At 39.5% G+C, this 20,046-nt stretch overlaps 1 protein-coding gene across 4 annotated transcripts in view; it reads right to left on the bottom strand.

Moving 5' to 3' along the window:
• The window catches only part of kif6 (kinesin family member 6), a 74,250-nt gene extending 55,911 nt beyond the window's left edge, over window positions 1–18,339 (bottom strand). For 3 of the 4 annotated variants that reach the window (XR_013094689.1, XR_001167731.4, XM_004539903.5), the window contains exons 1-6: window positions 18,176–18,339; window positions 14,804–14,913; window positions 12,386–12,460; window positions 3,950–4,097; window positions 3,692–3,801; window positions 768–897 (exon numbers count right to left, since the gene is read on the bottom strand). Coding sequence is in view for 2 of the 4 variants with exons in the window: in XM_004539903.5 (XP_004539960.3) it covers window positions 768–897; window positions 3,692–3,801; window positions 3,950–4,097; window positions 12,386–12,460; window positions 14,804–14,913; window positions 18,176–18,235 (633 nt within the window). In the remaining 2 variants the exon portion in view is untranslated. Of the gene's footprint in view, window positions 1–767; window positions 898–3,691; window positions 3,802–3,949; window positions 4,098–12,385; window positions 12,461–14,803; window positions 14,914–16,031; window positions 16,074–18,175 lie in introns of those variants that run through there. The other variant, XM_076877897.1, reaches the window with a different exon arrangement.
• Between the last annotated feature and the right edge of the window lie 1,707 nt (window positions 18,340–20,046).

The following is a 20,046-nucleotide window of genomic DNA, read 5'->3' as shown; positions in this document are numbered from 1 at the left end:
TTGCAGAACCTTTTGCTTGTTTCGTGGTTTTTAAATGCCTTTGGTGCTGCTCTCTCTGTCTCACATGTTTGTGTTACAATTCCTGTCTAGATGAGGCTCAGTGGAATAACTGCATTATTTGATGTTCATATTTTCCCTCATTTTGTGATACTCGTATGAAACACTACCTACTAAACATATTAAAAAGTTCCAGAAACTCAATCTTAGATCCTGAAACATCTACTATATTTTTTTTTACTTTGGTTTTGTTTCATGATAGCATCACAGCCGCACACTTCAACATTCTCATTAAGACTAAAGAGCCTGTTTGAAACCTGATTATCCTGTTCACTTTTACTGTCTGCTATTTACTTACAAACTACCGAAACGAGCAAACGAGGTGAGATCAGCCTTTTGCTCCAAAGCTCAGGTTGCAAAGCAAAAGCTGACCCACCGCATGTCTCATCAGCGTGGGGAGTCTGGGCGTCTGAGTGTGGAAAAAAACAACACCACAACATAAACATAAATTATAGAGAGAATGCTTGGTTTTACTGGGGAAAAAAACGGTAAAAAGGACCACATGGGACCAAAATAATATTTTAGATGGGTCTTAAGGTACCTTTTAGAACGCATATTGCATTTGTGGACAAAAAAATGCCTTTTATGCTCCTTACCCCGGTAGTGGTTAGCGATATTTTTGTATGCTGCCTACAATCCTAATTCTTAACACTGCTTTCATAGCATGTAAATTAAAAAGCAGAAGCCTTTATTTCCCTTTTTGCTCTTACTTCAGCGATCATACGATTGGTGTCACCAAGGAAGAGTAGATTTAGAGCCTCCTCCTCATTCACTGACTGCTGCAGGGACAGGTTCCTCAGATGGATGTTTTGGTCTTGATCCTCCATAATCATTACTTTTCTGAAAAAACAGAAAAAGAATCTTTAATGGGGAGAATTATCAAAGACAAATGACCAGAAATCAGACAAAACCCCCAATCATTCCAAGCAAAGCAATTACAAAAAAAGAATTATCTGAGTTATGTCATCCATTTCCCTCTCTTCACCAGGCGTCGGTCAGCTCTGAATCCAAACAAACCACACATGCATGTCAGTGTGGGCTGCGACCCACTTTGTGCTTTATCTATCTGGGAGTTCATGATTTGATAACAGACAGGGCTTGCTTTTAAAAACAAACAGGTGATTGGTTCTTGCCCACATCAGGCACCCTTTGAAATACGGTGCACTTAAGGAACCCCTGTGATCTCACCACATTATTTCCATCCCGCCACAGGGGCTGTGACACGATGGCTACTAGACTGACATGTCAAAGAGGGTGGAATGATACGCGAACACATGCAGACAATTATACTAACATGTGTAGGCAATTGAGGTGGTTTGATAAAACAGAATTAATCTTAATGTGATTAAAAGCTGTGGCCTGGCAGGGTTGTTTTCCTAAACAGCCACGCCAACCCGAAATATAAATGTTTATTGTATTTTTACAAAAACCGAGAATGGATTAAGGTAATTTGCAGACTTCTGGCATCGAGAGGGCGGAAAACTGAGTATGCGATGGAAATAATAAATAAAGAAGAGAATGGGGTACTGTAGGCAGTGAAAGAGAGACATCAGTCAGTGCCACAGCTTCTCCTTGAATCAGCAAGTGTGGCCAGAGCACAGTTAACGACGGGCACTGTCTATTTCCAGAAGACTGTGATTTGTGGGTATCTAAACCTTGAGCTGGATTCTCTGTGAATGGAGAGGAGAAACCTAAATCGAGCAAGTACATGAAAATACTGGATAACACTCTCAGAAACAGAGGTGACAGTAAAAGTCTATTTTTGCCTCTACATGGGTATAACCTAATTACTTAACTTTTCTGAGAAAAAAGGAACATGCAGGAACACATTTGCCTTGATTCTTCTAGATTTTAAGTTGCAAAAGCACAAGACCGACTGTTTTCAGTCTAAGGTAGCAAAAAATAATAGTTTTGCTGTAAGTTGCATGAAATGTAATTTAAAGTAAAATGTAAGTTACATACATAAACCCTGTGAAATCAGCTGCTCTGCTGAACCATTACTGCAGCCATCCTCAGTTACCTGTTGTATGTGGATCTTTCTGCATTCGGTTTTTAAACTGAAAAGCATGCTCTACTGGGTTAACATCAGGTGATTGTCTTGGCCTTTGAGTAGCATCACATTTCTTTGCCTTGAGAAACTCTTGGGTAGCTTCTCTACTTTGCTTTGGACCATTATCTATTTGCACTGTCCAATCAGATTGCAGCATTTGGCTGAATCTGAGAAGAGCATAGACCTGTACACTTCAGAATCCATCCTGCTACTTCTATCAGCAGTCACATCATCAATAAACACTCCGCTGCATTGGCATGCCAGTGCCATAATATTGCCTCCACCATGTGTGATAGATAATATGGAATGCTTTGGATCACGAGTTGTTTCTTTCCGTCTCCGTACTTTTATTGTACCGTCATTCCCATTTAAATTCCTATTTAAATTCTTCAGTAAAAACATAGAAAGCACCCAAGGTACCAATGCCCGCTTTTGTAACTGTCATGGACACTTAATTGGTACAATTTTCTACTGAATCTAGGATATATCCCATCATACCAAATGTCATAGAAAGACTGTTATAAACAGCTATGACAACGAGAACATGAAACTGAATAGGAACATGTGAAACATGGACGTGAAGTAAACTAAACCTGACATGAACATGAAAAGTAGAAAGCAAGACTCTGTAAACTGACAAGAATTGACATGAAGTAAACAGATGACCCAACAATGAACAGAGGAAGACAGAGGACTTAGATACACAGAAGGATAATGAGGGAAGTGGACACACCTGGGGAGACAACTCTGACACAAATGAACAAGATGCCACAGGGGAAGCAAAACTAAACACACTGAACATGGAAACAGAAGACTTTCAAAATAAAAGAGGAAACATGGAGAGACATGAACTGGGACGTGCAAGCTTGACACAAGAGACAGAGAGAGGGAGCGAGAGAGGGACACAGAGGAGAGAAAATACAAACAATAGAGAGAATACTGGGTCGCAGACCTAGTCCCCTGACTATGTGCTTCAATTTACATGGAATGAGCCAGGTACAATATTGTCACAACTACTGATAAGTCCTATCATGGGTTCAATGGCAATACCTCAGAAGGTCCCACTAAAGGTAAAATAAAGTGAATGAATATAAATATTGTGTGTGACACAAACACAATAGGCAAAAAATTAAATGCACAGACCAGCGTCTAGACAGATGGAAATTAGGATTGCAAAGAAAGATGGAGGCAAAGTAAAAAAGAGGATCACGACGGAAAGGAACAAACAAACAAGAAAAAGGTTCTGAGTAAAGCAACAAAAGAGCCCATGAAATCCTGCAAACAAATGGCAGATGGACAAAAAAAGACCGGCTGCAATGACCAGCTTTGAAAAACTATTTATCCACATGACTCTTTTGCTCTCCTGCAGTCTGCCACCAGGTTGACCACATCCATTGCGGTCCCACAGCCTCATTATGTCAGCTGGCAGTTCATAGTGGGCTGCTAAACACTAGAGTCTCCATATTTCACCACACAATAACTGTGAGCCAGGCTGAGGTGGCTAAATTAAAGTTAAAATATACACCATATGACCCTAGTTGTTGACATGTGCAACCGCTTAAAAATAAGAAAATGGGCACTGACGGTAGGTCTTCCAGTCGAGATGCTTCATGTCGGGAATCCAGAAGGTCGTATCCCATCTCATTGTAGATCTCCAGATAAGAGATATGTGTGGTATAAACCATGCTGCTGTCCTGTGGAGCACCAATAAATCACATAAAAGACTTACGTATTTTTGACATTTTTCTGAAGCTAATAATAATAATAATGGGTAAAAAGACGATTGTTATGTTCTGCACATAATCAACTGAAAAACAGGCAAATGAACAACAGTTTGCTGACCTGGCTGAACCGTTCATATAGGTAGGAAAGGGTGCGAGGAATAATCCCACGATCGCTGTACCGCTCAGCCCCTCCTGTGATGGTAAAGGTCTTCCCGCTTCCTGTCTGGCCGTATGCAAATATGGTGCCATTATAGCCAGCCAACACACTGCAAAGACACCCACATTATTAGCAAAGTTTTCGCGAATAATTCAAGCTAAAGTCAAAAAATAAAAGTACTACCATGTAAATGAGCCATTAAATATCTATCACTAATGCCATGTTTATACTTTTCAAGTTGTGCTTGACTCCTTTCTCTAAAAGTTGAAGGCACACAAATACATAAACACAGGTGACAAATTAAAGTAAAAGAAAGCTCCTTGGCATTAAATATATTCTTTCAAAACACATGATAGTGGTGGACAGTGCACTAATATCTCCCAATAGTTTCTTCATCTGATCAATATGAAGGCCATCATTCACATAAAGCTAAAACAGCTTTATCGAGTGAACTGAAGGGCCAAGTATAAGTTAAATGACAGCTGTCTCTTGAACTGTAAATCATGCAGAGTTGCTCTAGTAGAGTCTAGCCATAAAAATATATTTCTGAATGACCAGAATAGGTCCACTTTGAAGTCTGGAAACAAGTGGCACAAACCTGTGAACAATACTTTTTCATTTTTAAAGAAAACTGTAACTTAGCCCACCCTGTCCTGTCCCACTGACGTACTCTCACTTTTCCTTTATAAAGACCTCTGGAAGGAACAAGATCACACTTGGGGCTTGGTACCCAGTGCAGAACAGCAAAGTGAACTGGACTCAAATTTCTTGTCTTGGCCAAATGTGGATGTTTCTAATTCTGATGGCCTTAAATTTTTCAAATTTTAGTAAACTGAGGTTATTGTGTTCACTTCCAGATGTGGTTGTGTCGCGCCTCTCTTGGACCTGGGCCCTTTGCAGCTGTATATAATATCAGCAGTAACGAACCTCAGTAATGCTCACAGTTATGCTCATCTTTTAACGGGTACACACAAACATGAGCACATTTACTCCATCGTGGCTTCCTGCCACTGGTTTCCCATTAATTTTAGGGCCCATTTTAAGTTTTATTATTTGTTTTTATAACTTTTAATAGATCAGCACCAACTTACATATGTAAGCTGCTGACTGCAAGAGTCCCATTGAGGTCGGTGAGGTCAGTGGACCAGCTGCTCCTTGCAGTCCCTGAAGCTTGACTCAAAACAAAAGGTAACTGAGTTTTTTCAGCCACAGAAGATCCCCTCATTTTTTGCTCCTTGCCTTTTAACTCAGAATGAGAGTGGTGTCTTCTTGCCTTTTGTTTCTTGTCATTTTCATTGCTTTGCTTTGCTGTTTTGGTCCTATAAATAAAACTGGATTTGGTTGGACTTCCCTAAATGTCACCAGTTCTTGCTCATACGCCTCCAATGACATCAGCATTTTAAATCTGAAAAAGACCATTGACTGTACTCTTCAGCAGACACCAGAGGCCTTTGTTAATTGAATGTGACACTTCAAATCCACAGGAACGGATGGCGACGGCGAGCAGAGAACTGCAATGGCGACAGATATCTGCCGGTGAAGGAGGAATGTGGTGGAGTGACAGAAAGAGCCCAAAACCACTCAGCTGTAGCAGGTCCGGTAAATTTTGGTTTGGCACAGAAATGTCCTTCTGCACGTGCTCAGGGCCATGGAAACCAATGGTATTCAGATCTGTCTGAATGAAATGAACATCTAAAAATGATAGAGCTCACATGAGACAAAATTTATAGGCAAAACAAATTTTGTGTCTTCTTGGAAATAAACCAGCTAGTAATGGTAAAATGACAGAGGGGCCTCTGACACGCGAGCTTGGATCAAAGGTGTGGGTATCCTGTGTGCTCCTGACTCTGCCAATAGCAAGGAAAAAGGATATCTTTACACTATATTTTTCGAGATGAATTATAAACGAACTTAAGCCTCGCACTTAATCTAATGGTGTAGGCGAGCCAAGGTTTGAGCAACGTGTGGGTTTCCTTCCCTGTGTTCCACACCCTGTATGAAAAGGGCGAGGGAAAAAACTGCATCTCAGTTAAAATAGAACACTGGGTCCACTTATGAGAACGGCGGTTGGTTGGTCAGCCAACGGGCGTCCATTTAATCTACTGTGAGTCATGGAAGTGATTGGCAGGCGTGGGGAAAAGACACTGGCTCAGTGTTTAGCTTAATGTCAGTACTAATGATGCGGCCTGGGCCCTGCCACTGAGGCTTGGGTGTTTCCCAATGCTTGTTCCTGTTTACACCTCAACTTTCCTGGAGATTGGAGAGTGATGGCTCAAAAGATCCTTGTTCTTTCTGTTGTTTAAATGCGAAGCTGTGTGTCCAACCTCTTCAGGTGCAAAGATAAAACTGAACAGACCCTAACTGAACTTCAGCAGCAGGTTTCACAGCCTTGTGAAATAGATTACTGTCCTGATAGAGGGTTTGACGTGTCAGCCCGACATCATTTCACTGGCTCGTCCCCTTGTGGAGCTATTAATGCTGGTTTGTTTTTAAGCTACTGTGCTGGAGTTGAAATAACTGGTTCCAGTTACACCACAGCACAGACACAGACTTTAGTGCAAGTAAACGAGTTAGAGCTTTTGGCTAAACTTGAAGTGTGCCAAGTATGACAGAGCACCAACCAAAACAGCAACCTGACAGTTACTGCTAGCCGAGATGATAGGCAGCCGAGTTTTAGTGCAACAACAGCGAAACTGCTGCAAATTCCTGAATGAAACAGAATAACAACGATCACCGTTTCTTAAATACCATTCATCGTTTTAACCATGACTGTCAGCTTAATACCTTCATGTAGGTTAACTTCCTTTTCACTAGCATTTCGCCTGTTTATCTCTTATATTTAGCTAAATATTTTGTTTGTGTCAAGGTCTGTGCTCTGTCAAGACCATGTGAAGGTTGAAGTGTGGACCCAAAAGCAGACACGCGAAAACAAAACTTGATTTCCACAAAGAGTGAGCTGTTTATTAGAAACTGGGAAGCAAAAAACAAACAAAAACAAAAAACGAAAGGCAGGAGAAAACAAACACAAAACTAACATGGGGGGACTTGAGCTTGACACATGACAAACAGACGACCAAACAAAGGGAAACTAACACAATATATACACAGAAGGTAATGAGGGAATGTGCAACAGGAGGGAAACACAGCTGGAACTAATCTGACGTAAGGAGACAGGGAGGAAGCAAAACTAAATACCCTAAACGCAGAACATGGGACTATCAAAATAAAACATCAACCACAACAAATATGGAGACGAGGACTTAACACTTAGGCCGGGGGAGAAACAGCCATGGGGACACAACTGACTGGGGACACAGAGAGGGAACAGTTACTACTACAGTCACTAGAGCAGGGCGATATGACCAAAAATATTTATCACGATATACATTTGAAAATTTGCAATAACGATATAACTGACGATATAATTGACACTAGACAAACTAGTTTACAACTCCACAACTTTATTAGTGCAAAAAAAAAATCAATGCATTTTCACTTAAACAAGCAGCTGTTTTTATGTGCATTAAAGTTATATAAAAATGTAACAGTGCAAATGCAAATTCATATTGGGCGTACGTATCCTCAGCATAACCATGTATAATATCCACAAAACTTAAAGAGGTTATACACACAACCAATTCTGGTTCATCTATTTCATTCAACGATCTGCTTTCACCCTTCTAATTCTCCGCCATGCTTTTTCCGCCATGTGCGTACGAAAACAAAGGCACTGCGCATGCGCTTTTTACCCATACTCTATCGCGATATTTCATTTTCTTATTGTTGCCCAACATTATACCGGTATTACTGTGAATGGTATGATATGGCCCAGCCCTAACAGTCACAGTAAAAAAAAAAAAAGTACCCTTTTCAATTCTAAGATATTTTCAGGTCTGTTCAGATGGAACTTTGCGAACCTAAACCTGCCATGTTCTTTTTAGAGAAAAGATGCTTTCTCCCTTCCAAACAACACATGCTTGTTCAGTGTTGTTCAGTGTGCTTCCATGAACTTTAACATTCAACTAACTGATACCTGTACAGTCTGAGTCAGCTTTGTGCGGTTTGTCTAAGCAAAACAAGAAGCTGAGCCTGGGGTTGTCCAGTGTCTTGAATGTTTTCCACTTGTGAATAATCTTTCTCACTGTAGAATGATAGACTTTAGAAATGGCATTATAACCTTTCCGAGACTGATGTGCAGCAGCATTTTTCTGAAGCCTGCATTACTCATTATGTTTACTGGACACCTGTTTTTACTCACATGCAATGTGTTTGTAATGTGCTTGTGCACTAGATGCTCACATGCTGCTCAGACATACTTTTATGTACGTCTGAGTTGATGTTAGATGATTCATATTAGCAACCATTGCTCGGCCTTCATGCATTCATTATGCTGCTGTTTATGTTGTGTTTTCAAGAAGTTGAAGTTAGTTGTGTTCCTTTGGAAATCAGACAGAACTTTACAGCACTCAGCCTATGTTGTGTTCTTGATTTCCAATTAACAGACCTTGATGTGTTTTCAGGGACAACCTCATCGCCTGCTGGCTTGCTAGACATTTGACTTTTCTTTTGATGGTCTGATATCTGTTGTATTAAGCATAGTGTTACTCTTCCAGATCCAGAAAATGTCAAGCTTCACAAGAGCTGTGACTGAGATAGACAGGCACGTTGTCAGGCGGTAATTGGGGGAGCACTTAATTTGTTTTTGGTTTGAATTTTATTGGTGAGACACACATTTTGAGTATTTTTTAATAATTTAATTGTGGTAGATTAAAATTGTAATTGAGTTTTAATAATTGTGCAAACTTATTTTGCACTGTTGTCTGGACTGATTAATGACATTGACTTTACTTTCTCTGGTCGTTGGTTTCCACATCATTGCTAGCTTCCTGGGTAGATGGCCTTTGTCTATTAACATTACCATTTAGCTCAGTGGGTGAGCAGACGACCACATGCTGAATGGCTAAAAAGCAGCCGCCTGGGTTCAAGTCTGACAGCTAAGCAATAACTAGTTGGAATAAAGCCATGTCTTCACATTAAGTTACTAATGTAAAGATACTGCATTTCCCTGATAGTTTTTAAACAAAGCCCTTACTGTCTTGCTTTTTTAATAAACATCTGTATGTTTACATATATGGAAAGAATACTGACTGATAGACTGAGATGAGTCTTTGTGTTTTTTTGCATACTTGTAAAAGCCAGCAAGTCACATTAGCTGGGAAAAAAGTTTTTAAATCTCTTTTTGATGTTATTGATACAATTGTATGTCTCAGCAATCACTTAAATTGCCAACTGGTTCTCCACCTGGAGGGTCAACTTAACCCAAAATAACTGCCGAGGGGTGTTGCCAACATGAAGACACTTACAAATGGACTTCCTTGATATCAGATTAAAGACTAAACAACTAAAAGATGCTAACTTGAAACTGATACAGCAACACAAAGCCGGGCTGTGACTGCAACTTTTTAACTAGATTTTTACCATATGCAAGAACACGGAGGAAACTGTCGAAAGGTTGCGTGGGGAGAGCAACCTAATAACCTGCGTGAGTCAGGTCAAATGCATCCATATCCTTAGTCAACCAATCCAGACATCTGACTGTGCTGTTTATATGTCTGCTAATGGCAAAGATAATTCAAAGCACTTGTGGGAGTCCATAAATAGCTTCTATTGTGATTAAGACCAGTGATGGTAGGAACGAAACTGAGACAGGACAGGGTTCGACAAGGAGAGGAAGAATCTTGTTCACATAACAATAACAACAGCATGACTTGCATTTGATGACAGGAAATTCCAAGTAAATTCCATCTTGTGTGCTGTTTTTCTGTGTTGAATGTCAGAGCGGGCAGGGGGTAAAGCTCTGTAAGACACAGTGTGTATTTAGAGGAGTCTTAAAGAAGCAAGAAACTGCAGTTTATCACTGAGGTACCATTCTGCACTGTGGGAGATGACAAAATGGTCTATAAAGTCAACAAATAGGGTTATTTCATGAATGCATGATCATTTTTTAAATTAAAGCCCGATATGAGATAATCCTATTTTTTCCAGTTATTTCATTTTCATTGACTTCTATTCTATTTAGCTGCTTTTCTTCTTTTTTTATCGTAGTTACTTTATCTAAGCCTTAATACTTACTACTACTATCCATTAAAAAATGGTATCAAAGTACGTTTTTAAATACATGTTTTATTTTTTTTACAAAAATACTCAATAACATTCATGTAGTAAGTGTCTCTTACTGTACACGTACATTGTCTGTGTACTACATAGTTTCACTATGTAGTACACAAATAACAACACATAAAAAATATTCAAATCAGACATGGGTTTATGTGTGTGTCTGAAAAAGGAATTCAGCTGATACTGTGTATCAGTCTTAAAAATCCTACACTGGCTGGGCTCTACTCTGTTCTGCTACTTCAGCTTTATTTTTAAGAAGTTATTGGAATGTATATTAGCTTACTGGATTAGCATTTGACCTCCACTTAAGGTAACCTTACTCTAGGTTGTTACAGGCTACACGATTTGAGTTTCCTTGGCTTCTAAAGTACCTGAGCCGGAAAAGGTAATTGCTAATTAATCCAAGGGAACTGAATAGTGCAGGTAAAATAATTAGCTCTGCTGATAAATGCCTTGTTCTATGAATGCTGTCTTCAATATTGGAGTCAAAATAAAAATGAATCAGCTACAGTTTACAGTGAAGCTCTGTACTGTGGCTTGAAAATGCTCTCACATTCATGATGGCACAGTGTGCCATCTTGCCTGCCAGTTCCATCCACTTAGTGGTTTAAGTATGCAAAGCATGCCAAAAATCACAGACACCCTTCATTTACATCTTAAGCCCTACTCACTTCCTGTCAACAAGGCCCTCTGAAGCATGTGTGGTCTCAGTGTGCAAAGAGGAACACTGCACAGGACAGGTGGACAGCGATGGCTGCGGTTTCGAAGTTAGCTGTATGCTATATACTGCATACTTGTACATCAGCGCAATGGTAAAACGACAACAAAGTTTACTTGGACACGATGAAGTTATGAATACCAGATAGATGCCAAGTTACAACTATCTAACTGCCCCCTTGTTGACCGCCATTGCAATATAAATGCTATATAGCTTTGCTTTGTACCATTAAGTGATTAACACCTAGTTCATACTCGCTACTGTCACTTTCACAAACAGCAGCATGCACCAAATGTGACATCAAACGAAGAATAAGGGTCAGTGTGAAAGAGAATGTGTTGGCTGATACTCTGTCTAGAGCACTTTCTCCTTGAATTAAACATTTTGGGGGTAATGTTAATTCTTGGGAAAGGGGGTGTTATGACTGTGATCGTAATCATATGTAAATTTGAGTGTGCAGGTGCTCCTCCGTGATTGGTGCATCCAGGGTGGATGGCTCGCACCGATTGGCTGAGGACCGGGAGGCAGCGGATAAGAAGAGACTGCCAGGGACTGCCAGGTCATTCATCCTCGGCCCAACCCAACCGGCAGACTGTTCACTGTGTCACTATGTTGGTTAATGTAAGAGCATGTAGGGGTGGACCGCCTTTTTGTTCGATCAGTTTTCTCCTGTTTTTGTTAGGCAGGGAGGAAAGTGATTGTCGTTTGGTTTAGTTCTTTTGAGTAGGTAAGTTGTGTTTATTCCTGAGATAGGCTACCTTTTGTTTGTTGTTTTGGCATTGGGTTCACCCTGAAGTTATGATATGCTGCCTTCCTTTGTTTAACTGCACTCATTGTAAATAAATCACTGTCACAAAATATTAAGTGTGTGACGTGCTGCTTGGGGTTGGACGGGGATGGATCACCCTTTATGTTGTGGTCTGGCCGTGCCTAGACGGGCCATAACAGTCAGTTTTTTACCAGCGTTACAATGATTTCTCAGCACAGAGACACAGAAATTCTTGAGTAGAGTGACAGTGGCGCTACAACAGCTTGAAAAGATGACAATTAAAAAACTGATCCTTGCTGGCAATCAGCATTTTCATATGATTTTATAGCAATAGATAAGCAAGTTGTTGTAACGTAGCGACACTACATTAACCTGATGGTTTAGTTATTTCACAATATTAGCAGATAAAATCATTTGAAAATGGTCAATTCAGCCAACTTTATCCATTCAAGGAAGTGTTTTGCTTTGTGAGATAACTTGAAATTTGTGTGTGTTAGCAGGCGATCTACTGTTGGTTAAGATTTGGTAAAAGAAAAACAGTGTGGGATTGGATTTGTTCCAAAAAAACAAACAATCCCTCCATGAAGTGAATATCCTGCTGATGTCTTCTCACTTACAGTGCCATTTTTTATTTTACAATCTGTAAATAACATAGCAAAATTATACATTAAAATAATTACCTAATGGACACTTAACAACTTTCTTTAGAGTGCCACGTCCACTTAAAGTTTACCTGTCTGCAACTGGTTTGGCGATGTTTTCAAATATCTCTTCTTGTTTGGCGACCTGATCGAACACTTTCTGGAACCTGGAAAAAGGTGAGAGGTAAAAAAGGTGGTACGGCCATGATAAACTTGGCATAACAGGTATTTAACCCCGGGGTATTTAACCCCAGGTGTTTAACCCCGAGTCTAATATAGGCAGAGTTGTGAAAAAACTATTTGTCTTCCTGAGTTCTAAGTAAGGGGTAGACAATTATCCAAACCTTTGTTAGATCATAAATTAACTCTGATTAATCACAGTTTTTGGGAAAGTTGAATTCAATTTCATTAACCACTCACAGGCCTGATTACTGCCCGACTTGTTGAATTAAGAAATCACTTTAATAGAAGTTGTCTGACAGTGAAGTAGGCTATCTATAAGTTGGAAGAAAACTTAAAACAGAGATGAACCTTCCCAGGATTGGCCCTCCTACCAAAATTACTCAAAATCGATGACCAACCCAGGTGGTCACAAAAGAACCCAGATCATTAATATAAGAACTGCAGGCCTCACTTGTCTGAGTTAAGGTCATGATTCAACAATAAGAAAGAGACTGTGCAAAAATGGCCTCCATGAAAAACTACTGCTGACCACAAAGGACACAAAGACTCGTCTCACATTTGCCAAAGCACATCCTGATGATCCCCGAGACTTTTGGAAAAACATTTTGTGGACTGACGAGACAAATGCCAAACCTTTTGTGCTGTTACTTCTGATGTAAAACGAACACACAATTTTATAAAAAGAACTGCTGCTTTGTTGCTTCTCGACGACTTGCCATAATTGGTGAAACCTTGAATTCCGTGCCCTGAAGCAAACAGGCACAGGTACATTCGGAGAGCTTTTTCTCTCTTAATAAATGAAACCAGCATTTTGTATATATACTGTTGACTAATATATATATAAAAAAATCTAAAATATGTAAATGTGACAACAGGAAAACAAACACAAGAAAGCAGGAACTTGTGCTGTATATGTTGCTGGTATATCTGGGGTCATGTACCCACAGCAGAACTGAATAAGCACAAAAAGCAGCAAGAATTTAGTTTCCTGAGTGGAAGAGGAGGAGTTTGGTCATTCTGTTTTCTAAAGTAGTCACAGCCCGTCATGTTTTATCCCACAGTAAGATGAGAGAGATGAAGCGAGGAATCCGCCCAGGAAGGTTGTTAAATGTGGAAATTTTATTTCTATAAGGGCACAAGGGAACCTCCACAGGTTATTATAAGACTGTGGTTTTCAAGGCTTCTGAGTGTCCAGTGCTGTCTGACTCCCCAACTGTGAATTTAGGGCTTGGAAGCGTGGCATGAGCCCTGCCCAGAGGGTATATAAGGCTGCAGCTTTCACTACCAGCATTAAACAGATGTTCTGGCTCTTCACTGACAGGACTGGGGGATGAATTATTCACGGGAAAGTTCTTGTGCAACATTAAGAGCTTGAATTCTGTGTGTTGTCTTTATTCACACGATCTATTTCAATTTTTTTTTTTCTTGGACATTTTTAATGTCATGCCCTTATTTCAGACTGTAGCTAATTTGACTTTTATTACAGACACAACCAAGCAGTAACGTCCACGTTTAAAAATGAAGCCACTGTGGAAATGACAAACTCTCCAGGTCTTCTAATATCCCCTTGAGGCTGAACCCCATAGACTCCAGTGTTAAATTGCCAGCTTTATAGCAGCAATAAACTCTCTTTGTCATAGCTTTAATGTTTTTTTTTTTAGAAGTAGATATGTACTTTTGCCCCTACTGTTATTTTCCATTGGGCTGCCTCTACCGATGGATCTGCATATTTGATTTGGTACAGATTTTATGGTATTGAAAACGGGGGTCTTTACGGTAATGGGTTAACCACTGTAACATGCAACCACTAGTTCTTTTAAAAAAAAATTATATAAATCTTAAAGCCCAAATTTGCAGTATTAGGAGCTAAAAGGTCAATATGACCATAGACTGCATATGAAAGAGTCATGTATGACTGACAAGTCGCTATTCTATGAGCACAAAGTGCGCCTATTTTTGCAAAGGGTGAGCAGATTCGCCCCTCCTTTGTCACATCCAGTTTCAAAGCACAAAGATAGGTGATGTCAGGGTGGCTACATTCATTTTTTTTTTTTAGCTCGCTAAGCTTCAGTGAACTGACCTCTCAATTTGTGCTATTTGTGCTGGTTGTACCTTTTAATCCAATTACATGACAAATAACATGGGTTGCATTTGTTACTCAGGGCACACTTGGATTTTACTTATCACTAAGTAGCAGGATTCTGTGTCTATAAATGCAGCTTGCTAAACAAGCTATCTAGCTTTTGTTTGATAACTTAGCGCTTCACCGATTCTTGTTCAAAGAAAGACCCTACAACAATACCATTTGATCTCTGGCTGTCACATACCTGAAGTTGTAGCACTCTCTCTTGTTGTTAACAAAGCCATCAGCCAGGTCCTTGGGCACAAAAAACTCCAGAGAGGAACCTGTCTGGTTCTCATTGTCCACAGAGTACACCTGAGGGAGCCAAAGACAACAGCAGAGTCAGTTTTATATAGCAGAGGAAGGCCTAAAGACTTCTATATCATACCACAGGACTATGCAGACGGATTATAAGCACAGGCAGTTATGTTCCAGCTCAGTAGCCACACAGGAATTCGTAGTCTTCTATATGTTTCAGTGTGCATGCTGTTACGGTATGTGGAGCCATACATGCGGCCCAAGTTAAACACAAAGACAATATATCATGTTAGGTCTAAAATATACGTTTAGACGTTTTGTGGCTTGGGTACTGCGAGCCCTGAAAATAAAAGGGTGGAGTTTATGGCGCTCATATCCTGTGGAAACAAATAGAACTGAACAAGCAATCACGATCAGCGTATAGTGTTGGCAAGCCCTGCAAAATCACCTCTACTAACCGAAGCTGAAGCCAAAGCGAGGAGGCGAGGAAAAACGGCATAACATTAAACCAATATAGAGTATTGAAAGTGAGGTCAGTCAGGTCAGCCTAAACACTCCTACCATTCGCTTTTCAGCTTCAAGCTTCAACATATGTTCTGGCATATGTTTCCAATGGACACTGATGCAATTACAAGTCCCTGAGGTTGCAGGAATAAAAGATAAGACCTAAATAACTGGATTGTTTTTCACTGTCACTCCGCCTGCAGTACTGCCTCTTCCATGTGCCAAACCTCAAAAAGCCCCCAGGAGGTAGCTGTTCTCATTTCACTGTGGGTGCCACAGAAAACCTTAAAGAAATAGGCTTATTTGTTTCCACCAGCTGCTGTGCTCACACAATAAAACAAGGAGAAGAAAATGATTTTCCCAGGAGTGCAATGACTATCATTTCCTATTTTTTTAATTAGTTAAACATTTTCTGTTAATTTTTCTCTCTCTCGCGCGCGCGCTCTCTCTCTATCTATCTATCTATCTATCTATCTATCTATCTATCTATCTATCTATCTATCTATCTATCTATCTATCTATCTATCTATCTATCTATCTATCTATCTATCTATCTATCTATCTATCTATCTATCTATCTATCTATCTATCTATCTATATGTGTGGCATTCATCTCACAGCAGGTGTGTACTTTATTGCAAAATAATTCCATGTGAGTTGGCTGATTATACCTTTTGGCTCATAATTTCATGTTTCATCATGCTGAGTCTGAAGCTCTCTGCAAAAAGATTATAAAGATATTACATCATTACTTAGAATGATTGTAATAATTAGTTTTTATACCCATACCAACTAGTGTGTTTTGTGGACTTGGAGAGGGCTTTCGAGGGTATCGTGCAGAGGGTATCAGTCTCTGTAATCTCAGGATCAACGACCTCCAGTTTGCACTGGGGCAGTTTGTTGTTTCAGTTATTTCTGTGCATTATGTTCACATCCATATTGTTATATAGCGCTGAACTAATCTAAACCACAAACTTTAGACATACTGTTTCATTAGTTCCAAATATTAAACATACAATATTTGGATATTCTGTTTCACAGCTAGAACTCCAATCACTGAATCCTCTTCTATTTGTTGTTTTTATTTAGTTGTTTATGCTGCAAGTCTAGTGTACGTGTTGTAGACTTTTATTGTGAAAGGCAAGACCAGGAAGAAGCCCTCTTGCACATGTATAGAACAAATAGGATTTCCGGTAGGAATAGGGCTGCAACAGGCCCACAAGCTTCAGGTGTTTCTGCAACCTTTGCTATGAGGCCTCATATGCTCAGGGACTTCCATCAGGGCACCACCTGATACTGTTCACCACCTGATAAAGGGTTGCTGAGGCCCTAGAGAGGCTGGTGTGGATGGCACAGCACAGCAGTGAGCGCACGCTGCCTGACCTGCACCCAGCTGTGCCTCAGGAAGTCACTGAGAGGCACAAAGGACTCAACTCATCCAAACAGCAGCCTGTTGTCCTCCCAGTGCCCTCCGGCAGGGGATTCAAGATCCATAAATCACGTGGGAACAGAGTGATGATCGGTTTTATCCCCACCCCACAAGACTAGTCAATAAAAGACAAACACAAACATACACACAGACAAGTGCAACCTAACTTCTGGGTACTAATTCCTTTTATAAAACATAATCATTATTATATATTCATCTATTTTGTGAGAAAATCAAAAAAAAACTTGTGTTTTCTTTATTAAATTTGACTAGTGAGTCCATGCAATTCAAGGTTATTATGGTGAACTAAAACTAAAAAGAAGTGTAAAAAACTTTCTGGTTCACTGCACCAGGAATACAAAAGTATTATCTTGAATAATTCATGATTTCACTGCTACTTTTACACTTCCAGAGCCATCCAGAGAGCCGAACTGGACCCTTTGGGCCTATTGCGGTGCCAGCTAGAAAGTTAAAACCAGCTCTAGTATTAAACAAGTTGTTTGAAACATAAAGATGTAAAAATCGTATTACTGTTGAAGTTTAGTGTCTTTCCTGCTGCGTTATCTGAATTGTAATGTGCATCTAATGTCAGCAGACTTAATGAATTCAAGAAACTGAAATATACTCTTGAAATTTAATCCACTGTTTTAAAAAGGGTTTTTGTGTGACTACACGTGGAAGCTTGATCAGTCTCTATACAGTAACAAAATCTTGTTTATGTTTTTTTAAACATTTTTAAAAAATAATAAATAAGGCCTTTTCCAGATTTCATTATACATAACAAATCAACCACATACATGTGGTTGATTTGTCCACGGTGCACAGTCTCATGTCTATAACAGTTTTTCTACTATCTTGCATCCAAAATTTTGAATTTCTTAACACTCAGCAGCTTCATAGATCTATATGTATGTAATTACACACACAGAGTCCTTTTGCCTTACATAGAGAAGATTAGACCTAAAGATAAAATACTATCTATTTTTACACCTGACAGAGGTGAACTGTTACACAGAGCATTTGAGTCATATCACTGGATTAAGGATTAAACTACTCCCCAAATATGTTACTAAACTTACCCAGCGAGTTTTTTCTTCTTTCTTTGTATCTATCCACCTTAGTGGCGTCTCTGATTTCCTTTAGTTTGCCTGCTGTGTGCAGTAACAACACTGTCGCTCAGTTGTTCTCCAGGTCTCTCAGACTGTTTTGTTTCTTTTCTGGTTCATTTATTGGACTCTACTCCACTAATATAAAAGTAATATATAGATTTAGGTTAGTGCAAAACAAGTGTAGTAGATAAGACTTGATGATCTAATGTAAGGCCTTGTTTAAGCAAAAGAATCTAGCACAGTAGTGTTGGACTAAATGTTACTGTGAGGCACTTACCGCCACATTTTTCTTGGTGGGTTTAATGCGAGCGAATATCTGAATCGTCTCTTTCACCATTTTCCCCCCGGTAAAATGAAACTAAACCGGTTTGTTTTCCTCACAGCCAGATAGCTATCTGGCTAACGTTAGCATCACGGTCCTGCTGGCAGGAGTTTGTTGTATCTGGTTGCTAGGCAACTGTGTTCCGCCAACAAAGATCATTTGTTGATGTCAAGATGCCCCCTTGAAGTAAATTTCGCAGACTGGCAGTTTTAATTAATTTCACTTTGAAACAGTTTACATTTTTGAATCAGTAACACAATATGTAATTCTTGGTCTTTTCAGATAGTTATACAGGAAGTGCAACCACAAAACAAAGAGTCAGGCGGCTAAGAATAGGTGTTATTGTAGCGCACAGTGTGGTGGATGAATATATTAGGTGGCACAGTCACAGGTAAAAACAAACAGGGATTCACAGCTGTGCCATTTTGCTCTGATGCTTCTTATTCTCCTCTAAGAATGCATTTTGTATATACAAGACAAAAGGTCGGCGCAGGTTCAATGACTCATTCAGTGGGCATACTGACAGAATTGTATTCAGCACTGTTGGCACTCCCCACACATAAGGCCGACGGCTCTTAGTCACAATGCAAATAGGTGTGACCACAGTTGCCCAGTCTGGCAGTTATAGATTTATAAAGAGGAAATAGGAAGTAATCATAAAGCTGCATTGCAGTTTTTTACTTTACACATAAACAAAACATGACCAGAAGTAGCAGCAAATCATAGCATTTCACTAACTTTTCTTTGATCCACCACAGACCAGATTCTTTCGGAAATGAAAGATCAGAGAAACCAGAGTGTGTTAAAATGAGAAATGTGAACAACCACACTGCTGCAGTTTTCCCACTGTGTGTTTTCAGCTACAAAGAAGTCAAATGCAGTTGCTATACCTGGTGTGTATAGCAGTCTATTCAGGCACAGATATTATACTACATCTCTTTATGTAAGCTTTGCAGGTTAACTTTTATTGCTGTGGTTGGAATTTTTTGCTTGATGTATTGTTAGTGACTGTGAATAAGTACGAGATCTTCTCTCTAATGGAAACACAGATTTGCTTATCAGCTGGTTTTCACTATGCTGCGGGTCTCTCTGAGAAAATGGGTTTGAGATGGGTTGATGGTCGCTGAGCAGCTGTCTCGGGTTCCAGTCTATATGTGTCCTTCTGTTTGTGGTATTTCACCCAAAAGCTGCACACCAGGCGGGCTATCAGAGACTTGTGGTAAAGCAGGATTAAATGAGATCATTTCAGATTTAACCAATGGTTTTTAGTGTTAAAAAAGTGGTCTTTTATTTATCAGGTTAGAGATCAACAAAATCACCGCCTACAGATCAGTCAGATCTCTGGAAATAGTGAAACCCCTGTACATGAATCATATGAGGGTCTAAAGTATTTGTCTTTTATCTTGGTAGTAACTTTATCCCTGTTTTTTTCCTGCTGACTGCAAACCAAAAAACTGTGTTGCTCTATAAGCATTAATATATAATCCTAATCAATGATACTGATTTATACTTGCACACCTTATATCCAGTTTGCACAGAGTATATATTTAGGCTTGAATTTTTATTATTCTTTTTACTGTCTTTTAGAAAACAAAAAAGAAAACAAATAAAACAACAACAACAAAGCTGGAGCTGAAAGAATAAAAATATGCCTATTTATCTCTAAATATTGATTTAAGCAATTTGTCAGATTCTCTGATGACAGGGCTGTTCACTTGTAAAGTACAGCTGGTATTTTCCACCTCACTTCAAATAGGCTAAACTTTATTAATATGGTAGGGCTTACTGATATAGTAGAACCTTTCCAGCTTTACTGGAAATGCACA

Source organism: Maylandia zebra, linkage group LG19, assembly GCF_041146795.1.
Source record: "Maylandia zebra isolate NMK-2024a linkage group LG19, Mzebra_GT3a, whole genome shotgun sequence".
NCBI classification, from domain to species: Eukaryota; Metazoa; Chordata; class Actinopteri; order Cichliformes; family Cichlidae; genus Maylandia; species Maylandia zebra.
The sequence above is the reverse complement of the archived record's forward strand: the minus strand, read 5'-3'. Positions and strand labels throughout refer to the sequence as shown.